Source organism: Quercus suber, unplaced genomic scaffold, assembly GCF_002906115.3.
Source record: "Quercus suber isolate HL8 unplaced genomic scaffold, Cork oak 2.0 scaffold_44, whole genome shotgun sequence".
NCBI classification, from domain to species: domain Eukaryota; kingdom Viridiplantae; phylum Streptophyta; class Magnoliopsida; order Fagales; family Fagaceae; genus Quercus; species Quercus suber.
The window spans coordinates 738,114-748,786 of NW_027069509.1; the positions used below are offsets into that span (position 1 = coordinate 738,114).

At 35.6% G+C, this 10,673-nt stretch overlaps 2 protein-coding genes across 2 annotated transcripts; both read right to left on the reverse strand.

Annotated features, from left to right (window-relative positions):
* Positions 1-206: 206 nt before the first annotated feature.
* On the reverse strand, positions 207-5,655 carry LOC112029691 (uncharacterized; the record flags this gene model as incomplete). Its single annotated transcript, XM_024062381.2, has 4 exons — positions 207-2,229; positions 2,365-2,428; positions 5,121-5,267; positions 5,506-5,655. Coding segments are annotated over 4 exons (2,109 nt in total), but the record flags the coding sequence as incomplete, so codon positions are not given.
* A 1,430-nt stretch (positions 5,656-7,085) lies between these two features.
* LOC112029743 (elicitor-responsive protein 3) lies at positions 7,086-10,291 on the reverse strand. Its single transcript, XM_024062434.2, has 5 exons — positions 10,078-10,291; positions 9,615-9,680; positions 9,289-9,415; positions 7,622-7,736; positions 7,086-7,399 (listed from the first exon to the last, which is right to left on the reverse strand). Exons 1-5 carry the CDS (start codon positions 10,142-10,144, stop codon positions 7,325-7,327), a joined length of 450 nt encoding a protein of 149 aa, XP_023918202.1. The 5' UTR covers positions 10,145-10,291; the 3' UTR covers positions 7,086-7,324.
* Between the last annotated feature and the right edge of the window lie 382 nt (positions 10,292-10,673).

The following is a 10,673-nucleotide window of genomic DNA, read 5'->3' on the forward strand; positions in this document are numbered from 1 at the left end:
ATTTTTATGGCTCCTAGATCTTCTAAGCATATAAAACAGACCATCGTGGTCTAATTACAAACATTACAAAACATTACAAAAGAGAAATTGCAAGGGGCTCTTCGCTGGGATTCAAAAAGTAGAGTACTGCTGATTACCCCCACGAAGTAGGTGTCTTTTTTAAGTTTCAGCAAATAAGCTGTATAAGATACCCTAATTCTCACTCAGATTCAGAATTTGTCAGTTACATTTGAATAATGAGTTAATAACCTGATGATCCATTTGGCCCAAAGAAAAAAACGAAAGAAAAATTCTTACAACAGTTAAGAGTGACTCAAATTCTTTCTTTCTTTTTTATGGCTCCTAGATCTTCTAAGCATATAAAACAGACCATCGTGGTCTAATTACAAACATTACAAAAGACAAATTGCGAGGGGCACTTCGCTGGGATTCAAAAAGTAGAGTACTGCTGATTACCCCAACGAAGTAGGTGTCTTTTTTTCTAAGAGTTAACCTTTCCATGAAGGTCCTTATTGCCCTCCAAGCAAGGCTGAGAACCAATTCCACTGCAACTCGGCAAGCTCACAGTTCCTGGGGGTGAGAGTGAAGAACTCATGGATGGTTGATGTCCTGTCTCAGATTTTTCTGGTAGATCAAAATGAGAAGTAATATCATTTTGGAAAAAGTTGTGTGAGCCAAAATCTGGCAATGCCAAATTACTATCCCTCCTCGTGTGAGAGATGTCAAGTTCTTCCTGGAAGTATCCTTGTGCCAAATTATCTTCCACAGGTATTGCACCTGTGAGAGTCTTGAATGCAAATTCTAGGCATGGGTCAGACCAAGAATCACTGAAGGGAAAGGGTAGCTCCTGTGGTTCTGGCATTATTTCAGTTTCAGGCAACTGCAGTTGCTCTTCAGGAACAACTTGGACTTCAACTGCGGGAGGCTTTTCGATCTTGTTTGATGAATCTCCAAGTAATGGAGTGTCTATGATGGTAGAAGCATGATGTGCAAACTCCATGTGAAGTCCAGCCTCAAGCTGCTGAGATGCTCCATCTGCCAAAACCAAAGGTACAGTGGCTTCACTTTCACAAGTCTCTCTACTTGTATTTTGAAGAGCTTGTTCACTGGAAATGGTGTTTGCCATTATCTCAAGTTCAAAGCCTGAAACTCGTTTTGAAGACCGACAAGGCAAGTTAAGCTCTTTCTTGTTCATGGATTTCTTCAAGTTGACCTGAGTTTTTCTATTGCTGCTCTTTTTTATTCCACCCTCAAGGGAGTTTTCTATTTGCGGGATGTCAGCTGAAGGCATCAAAACATGCCCATCATTAGAAGTGCTCTCCAGTGGTAATGCACCTGTTAGAGTCTTGATTGCGAATTCTAGGCATGGGTCTGACCAAGAATTCTCAACCAGACAGTGCTGTTGTTCTTCTAGTTTCTCCTCATCCACTTTTCCAGTTTCCAGCATCTCCAGTTGCTCTATGTTAGCAGCTAGGTTTTTTTTATGAGGCTCTTTGCTCTTGTCTGATGGTTCTCCATGTAATCCATCATTCACGTCCAGAGAAGATTGAGGTGCATTCATTGTTCCTTGCTCATCCTTGAACTGCTGAGATGCTTCATTTGAAAAACTATTTGTGGCCAAACATGCATCTGGACTGGTTCCACTTTCACCAAACTTCCTACTTGAAACTTGAAAAGCTTGGTGACTGGAAACTGAGTTGACAATCTGCTCAGGTTCAAGCCCAGCAAGTCGTTTCGAAGACCGAAAAGGCAAATTAAACTCTTTCTTCTTCCTGGATTTGCTCGAGTTAATCTGATTTTTCCTAGTGCTTCTCTTTTCCTTCACATTCTCAAAGCCATTCTTCTCTTGCAGGGTATTAGCTGTAGGAGTTAAAACAGGCTCAGATTTAGCAGGGAGACTTTCTGGTTGACCTTTTCTCTGGGATCCATTAGCTTTTGGCAATGCTGACCTGCCCGGATTTGAATTTTCCTTGATTTCAGCAAACTCATTTGTGTTCCCTATCAAATTCTTGTCTTGGACAATCTGAGTTGTGGGAGCAAAAGCATCTTCCTGTTCAGCAGATACTTTATTTCCTTGCCCTCTCTTTGTGCTCTTGCCTTCAGCTGCTTCTAAGCTGCTCTTATCAGAACTTCCCTTACCTTTTTTTGATAGAGCTGAAGTTCCCTTACCTTTTTTTGATAGAGCAGAAGTTCCCTTACCTTCTAATGATAGAGCAGAATTTCCCTTACCTGCAGTTAAGTTTAACATAGAAAGCAATGCAGCTTAGAAATAACTGATTCATTATTGGACCACTCCGACTTGGACTGACTAATATATTTGGACAATCATGTTATGAGAATTGTTCATCATCTATGACCTCTCACCTGCAAAAAGCCTCCGTCTGGTTGCTGGGTGATTTAATTTCTGCCTTTTAGCTGCAGATGATGGCTATAAAATGGGCAAAAAGAAAAGAAGAAAACAAAATTATAAATATAAATCATCCTCCCTAGTAATGTTGCAACTGCAAAAAATAATGGAAAAGTCTAACAAACCCAGTATGATTTTCTAAGATTTTGTGTGTGTGGTTTTATAAGATTGCTAGCATCCAATAAATATGATTCCCAAGATAGTAGCCATATCCACATGGTTATAGTTGCATTCTATGAGAATCAGGCTTGATTTGGGGGATTTAGTATTCAGAATATTTTTAATAACGGAACTTTGGAAATAACCATTGGTGTTTGTGGAGGCAGGTAAAGGAGGATGCATTAGAGGTGAGCCAACTGTTTACTACATGGATGGTTTTTCCATCATTTGCTATGAGGATATAAAGTTGGCATGCTTGAAATTGAACCTGTGATGATACCAAAGAACAAAATCTAAAAGCACAAAAGAAGGCTCCACTTGTTTCACCTGAAAATAATTTCTGACCGAAAAAAATATTTCCCGGAAAAGAAATATTTTCAAGTGTTTGGTTGCATTCTTGAAAAATGCTTTGGAAAACATATTTTCAACTACTTTCTCAAGTTTTCTTTGCTCCCCAACAGATAAAAAATAACATATTACAACACAAACAATCGAAAAAAAATTAAGAATAATAGTAAAAAAGAGAAGTTATAATTTGAAATGAATAATGAGAGAGAGAGAGAGAGAGAGAGAGAGAGAGAGAGAGAGGGTGAGATCAGGATTTCAGATGCTGCAGATCCCAAGCTTGATCACCCAAAACCCCACAATTGAAGCCCATCACACCAGCGAACCCAAAGTACATTGCTGACACAACCTTGCTGTCAGTATAGTTGCTGTGTCGTCACCAAGATTTCAGCCGTAACTTTGCTGGGCCGCTTCACACACCACCACCATCAACCTCATGAGTTGCCATTTGCCTGGTTGTCTCTGTGGGCCCCCTAGAGCCGCTGCTGGAGAGAGAGAGAGAGAGAGAGAGAGAGAGAGAGAGAGAGAGAGAGAAGGGTTTGGTCTAGGCCTTTGATCTAACTGTAGAGAGAGGGCGTAAAATATTTGGACTGAAAATAGGGATTTAAAATGATTTACGGTAAAATGCCCAAAATTTTCAGTCAACCTGAAGATATTTTCAAGTTGACCAGCATTTGCAATCAAACCAAACACCTAATATTTTCAGGTGTAACAAATGCAGCCTAAATTTAAAACAAAGAAAGAATTAGAGATTAGTTTTACACAGGATGAATGGAGAGTTGTTCAAAGAATAATACAGTAAAAATGGAAAATGGTAATGCATATAGTTTTTGCACAGCCTTAAGGAAGAAAAGAGGTTGTTATTCTTTTTGGGACTGGAAGTGGTAGTTAATCAATGATAATTAGTATGTTGTCTCGTTGTTTGAGAAACATATTATTATTGGTAGGTTATAAAACTGAGCATTGTAGGGTGTTACATGACAAGTTTTAAGAATTTCATATAAAATTGAGTTAAAATATGGGAGAAATCATTGCATAAATTAAATAATGGCATGATCTGGCAACCTTAATACATTACTTGTTACTTTTGTAAAACTTATTTGAAGCAACAGCATCAGCTTCAACCACTTAGGAAGGGTTTGCTAACCGAATATTGGAGGCATAGGTGCAACGGTGTTATGTAATGATGTATTATACTATTTTAGATCCATCAAACTTGATCTCAATTATTGTTTGAATTTTTATGGGTAAGCTACATATGCACTTAAAAAGTCTTGAACCCATGATCTCATCATCTGCCTCATTATTACAATGGAAGGCAGAACCATTTGACTTAGAGCTTCTTGGCTCAGTTTTTGTTTGAACAATACCGTAAAATGAACATTTGACACCAAATGCCTAAGGTGTGTACGACAATAATGCTTGTCCATATATATATATATATGTGATTCTTTTTGAAATTTGGATTCTTTAACAAATTGTAGTAAAAAATTTGAAGATGCAGAAAGAAGTTTTACATACATTATATTCCTCCTGTTTCTAAGTGTAAAGATGGTTTTTTCACCATTCATTTTCTATAGTTTATATGAAACTAAAATTTTATCCAATGTTATAATGCTACAGATTCAGCTATTAAATGCAATCATAGGGTATCATCTTTCCTTCAATTTCAGCAGCACATCAATAAATAAGCTACAAGTAATGTGTATCAGAACCTTAGCTATGAAATTCAATGTTCAATTCAGTTTACTCTTAGTCTTCTCTGGTTTGATTTTTTCCCTGATAAGTCTTCTGTGGTTTGATTTGAAATGCTCCTGACCTCTTTATGGCATTTCCATGTTTGCTAGTTCAGTATTACCACAAAAGAATACCTTTTAGATTTCTACTACAAAAATTTTAGTTACATTAGTCATATTTCAAACTTATTTTGGTCAATGGTATTTTTCTTTTCTAAGTAAACACAGGGCATCATCCCTTTCTAACATCCTGAAAACTTACAGAATATGAATATTAATTCAAAATTTTTAGACATAGTATACATACTAATACTGATAACTTAGTAAATGCATAGAACCCACAGACCAAACATGAAAGTAACTGGGCATGTTTACTGTCAAAGGAAAGAAGGAATGACAGAGAGAACAATAATGCTGAAAACAGCACAACACAGTATTCATTTACTGAAGCACCAAATAAGGTGCAGACTTACTGATATTTCACTGTTAATCAACTCTGCATTGTTAATGCAACTTTTCTTTGGTTTCAATGCATGTCTACTAATCTCTCCACTTTCTAGATAGCGCAAAACATCCTTTTTGGAGCGGAAAACATATCCACTTTTGGGATCCGTGTAATACTGTAGCAAGTAGGTACCAATCAAATTTCATATATAGTGGTAATATTTTGAAAACATTAATACATAACTCGTTAAATAAATTGCACATATTTGACAACTGTCTACGCTAGATAGGATGCACATTTGGCATAGATACACACTCGTCTTTATGTGTGTGCAGGTGTGAAGAAGGAAGAGAGAGGGAGGGGGAAGAAAAGCACTGCAACTGGATCAAACAGTAGCATAACAAATTCCATACCGGGTCCCTTCTAATTCCATGTGCATTCTTTTTAATCTTGATTTCCTTTATCCACCCACGTGGTAAATCCTTCACCCTTATGCTTCTCAACCGCAACCTACATAATACTTTAGTTATTAGACGTATATCTGATAAAACTTTTATTTTATTTTATAAGTAGATGTATATCTGATAAAACTAATGGCACAAACATAATCCATGTGTGCAAAACAGAATTATACCATTACTTCAGTATATTATGGAACAAATGTTTCTCACTAATGGTGCATAAATGATTATTGACTTTTCTCCAGATATGAAACAAAGCTTTTTACTTTTGATGTATTGAGCCACCCATGAGGGTGCAAAGGAATGCCTTGGGAAATGTTTCATCTCCAAGATTAATATTCAATCACCAAAGTTTATCAAAATTTTACCAAGCATCAATCATCTGCTTCCATTTGTTGTCTTAACATATTTTTTTGTGGTCAGTTTCTTCTACTGTAACTCCATAGAAATTGAAAAAATAGAGATTCTATGTAGTTGTATAACATATTTTATGAGAGGTTTCCTGAGTCACTGGTAGTTATTCAGAGAAGTGAGAGAGGTTCTGTGGTAAGATCTCCACTGTCCCACACCTAAAATCCTTGCAGTAAGGAGTTAAAGGTTGGGTGATAGCATTATTTAGCTTTTTGGCAGGTTGTACTTTCATCTTGATGATCTGATATTGATCCATAAGTTATGACAATGAAGAAGTTATGTTGGCTTGCTTTTGTGTATCACCAAAACAGTTTCTTTCAAACCAAAACTTCCATCAGGAGCAGGGAAAACCAAATTACTAGATTTAAAGATGCAGAAGGCAACCCGATTCAAGATAACTTTCCAATCAACTCCAAAAACAAACCAGGGTCCAGAAGAATCCAGGCAGCAAGAGGTTAAGAAAATACAAACTCAATCTCAATTCTGCTTTGTGCACGTATTTTCTGGAGTCGTTGAACATATTTGTTATTACAAAGTAGTCAAATTAAGCAGAAATATAATGGATTAGCTGACAAGAACTGGAGAGAGACCTCCTGGAAAAGAAAAAGGAAAATACAGTGGAAGCTCACAAGAAAGCCATATAATTCTCTTCATGAGAATGTTTTGTTTTTTGGTGGTTTGATGTTTAAACTTTAAACTGAGTTTGGATTATATTTTCCTTTGGGCTCTGCTGCCCAGCTTTTCTGAGATCATACAAATTTTCTTATAGGGCTTCACCAAGCATATTTGCTTAGTTATACTTTTTATTCTTGTATCTTTCAGTTGGTCGTGACTTTTGTATTCACAAATTTTCTGATATCTTATCCATTAAAAAAAAAAAAAACTGAGGAAAAATGCCCCTATTATCTATTACTAAACATGAAATAACTTTATAACCTTGTAAGGTACAAAAACTATCCAAATTTGAAAATTCATTGTTACTGGAGAGAGAGAGAGAGAGAGAGAGAGAGAGAAAGAGAGAGGGCCAAAAGTCCATTAATGAAACTATATATATATATATATATATATTTTATCTCTCTTTTAGTTTGAAAAGATCCAAATCTAGGACTATTCCATCCCCATTCTCTACCAGCATAAGCATATTCATTCAACTTGATTTGACAAAATTAGTGCAATCACAAAACAAGGCAACATAATGGTTAATCACATAGTTCAAACCAAATAACTTACTCAATCCCACCATGATAGAAAACGTTCTTGAATTACAACACATTAATAAGGGAAAGGGAAAACTGAAATCAATTGAACAGCATGTATTTATTTCAATCCCCAGATCATAAAGCTGCTAAATAAGACTTGATCAGTCTGTATATGCAGACTGTTTCCATCCACCGTAGGTTTCCTCTTCCACACGGAACTCCCGGTCATGACGTTCCTATAATGAACAGGCAATCAAAGCTTCGATTAGCTCATTAATATTATTATCATAATGCTTTTACATTTAAGTTAAAAAAAATTCTTAGTTTACGTTGTACTAACAATGTGAATATTACGTTGTAGACTAAACAAATGTGTACAATATTGTATGCATTTGCAAAAAGAAAAAAGTCCTACAGGGCACCTGTGATCAGTTAAACTATAAAAAACAGAGGATTACCTCAGGAGTGAAAGTGAGGCCCACCCTAATCTCTCCACGAAACTCTTGGTCCTTAACTACATTGTATGCTGTCGGAGGGAGGCTTCCTTCCATAAACAACGGCTCTAGTGGAACGCTGCAATGATCATAAAGCAAATAATATTTGGTTCTGAAGTGTTTTTCAAGAAAACCCATTTGATATCATCAAAATATCATAACAATGTCAAATTTTGATGATCAATGCTTCTGTCTATATCTCCATTTTCACCTACTATGTGGGCAGCAGTTAGTATCTATGCTCCAAAACAAAATTTGGTTCTTGCTAACTCTAAAACAAAGGAGCCTGAATATATCCAATCTACTTCTCAGTGCTACAAGCATTTTTTTTTTGGCACGATGATGCATTCAGATGTTCCCGAAATATTTTTATTTTTATTTTTTGCACAAGATTGATGAGTCCACTGCAGTCTTCTGTAACTTGAAGAATTTCTTACCTATTTTTTCTAACACTTGCTAAACCAACGGTATTTAGAATTTAAGGAATTGCTCACATTTATATATTTCCTGTGATTACATTGATACAAACACAAACTACTAACTTCATTCCGTCAAAACCTATTTAAAATAAAATGCAGTGACTTTTGAGTAATATCCAAGGTCAATACTAACCAAGTTTTCCTAGGGGATGCAACTCTCTGTTGGTATATGAAGGAAATATGGAAGAGGGTATAATGCAATTAAGTAAAAGGAAATGCTTTAATCTGGAAAATGACTTTCATAGCATAAGCTGTTATGTGTTGATAATTTCCAGATAAGAGTGATAAGGTGTTGTACTTAGGCCTGCTCACAGGTTAGTGTAGGTTGGGTTTGTGCCCAACCTAGAACCGACCCGACCAGCTTGGAGGGTCAAAATTTCAACCTGCCGCTGACTTGAGTGGTTGATCGGATCGGGCAAATCCAACCTTCAATGAATGGCGGTCAGTTTGGTCATAATTTGAGATCTCAAATCAAAACAAATAAAAAATTTCAAATCCCTAAAATTTACTCATACCTTTTCTCTCTCTCACTCTTGCTCTCCGTCTCTCTCTCTTAGCTAGATGATGATAATTTGCAAAAATACTGTCTTAAACTTGAATTTTTTCTCAAACATGATGTTTATTATGATATTGATGGTTTAGATTTATTTTCAGAGTTAAAAGTTTTAAAAGAAATTTTACTAATAAAAGAATATACTTCTATTGACATACTAAATTATATAAAAATATTAAATTCATTTCCAAATACATGCATTGTTTATAAATTTTTACTAACCCTACATGTTAACTAAGTCAAAATTAAAATTAATAAAATCATACCTAAGATCAACAATATCTCAAGAAAGATTAAGTAAATTAGTTATACTATCAAATTGAGAATAAGATTTTAGAAGAATTTGAATACAAAAATTTAATTAGTCAATTTGCATCTCAAAAAACAAGAAAAATAGATTTTAAATAAAATATATTATAATATAAAAAATATTAAATAAATATTAATTTAGTTAATACATAAATATATAAAAAAAATGCTTCATTTTAGTTCTTGCCCAACCCCAAAATGCTTAGTGTCAGCCCTGGTAAGTACAAGAGGGAGAACAGAACATATCACAAACTTAGATCAAAAAAAATTCTGCAGATTGGGATACTCACGTTGCCTCTCCTACAATATCGTCTGCAGTACCAGTATCACTGTCCATTATTTTCAGTGTGAGTTCTGAAGCAGCATCCGAAATGGTAAAGACAAAACTCTCGTTCCACTCTGGCTGTGTCCCTTTTCCTGCACATATCATATGTCAAAAATAGAGAGGATTACCTAGCCCATCTTCTCTATAATAAAAGAACATGAACATAACATCTGATTCTGTAAACATATCACTACAGGAATTTTTTCTTTTGGTAGAAATTATGTCCAGTATCTGTTCCATCAAGATGAAATGTAGACATACAAAAATCAGAGCTAAATAGAGAGAGCTTACCTGATGCAACACTGCTTTTTTGCTCCTGACTGCGGCAAATGAGAATGACATAAGGATCCATGTCATCTGCTCATATTCATTTAAAGTTTTAAACCTCATCAATTCATACAGGAACCCACTCATTGAAAAAAAAAAAAAAACAAACAAACAAACAGGAAAACGAAGAAACAATTATGGCTATTGGCAAGCATATTTTAATTAGGTATGATGAGCTATATTCATGAGCATATTTGGATTGGTTTGATTGTCCGATCATGATAACTTACGTAAAGAAATTATTTCACACAAACATCATTTACAATGCTATATTTTCTTTAATTTCCTCCAGTTTCTTAGCTACCAAACAGAGCCCCAGATCTTAAAGAAGACAATATATCAAAAGGGTCCAATCCAAACCGATCAAAATTGAATATTCAAAAGAGAAATCGATGGGAAATTGAGAATTGAGAAGAAAAAAACATACTGAGAAAGTCGGTGTTTTCAAGTCCCTTAGCACTAACAAGAAGAACTTCAATTGTCCCTCGAGGCATTTTTGGAAATCGAAAGGGACAGATTCCAAAAACAGAAAAGAGATCAAAAGATTTGCGGAATAATTCTTGGATCTCTTTCTCGATCGTTTTCTTTCTGGGAACCTTTTAGTTTTACGAGGAACGCGAACAAAAAAAAAAGAGGACAAATAATGGCATTTATGTACATGTGTGCAGCAAAACGGTCCGAGTTGAACCGGACCGGACAAGGCCCCGGGTTCATAGCCGAGGAATTAGGACGCGGTTTCTTTCATCCGCGTTAAAGTTGAAAAGCGATGGACGGTGGGGATGAGCATATGTTTAGATTGTGGTAGCCACAAGCGCAGGAAATGTTGTAATTGACACCTGAATTGACTGAGCCATGTTGTCCATGTGGGTCACGTATGGTCAACCACTTCTGGGTCATGCAGCAATCCACTTATCGTATCTTTTTTTTTTTTTTTTTTAATCTTAAATTAAAGTGAGTGAATTTGAATTTTATCAAAATTTAATTCACTAATATCAAGATGCTATAGATACTCACATTAAAAAG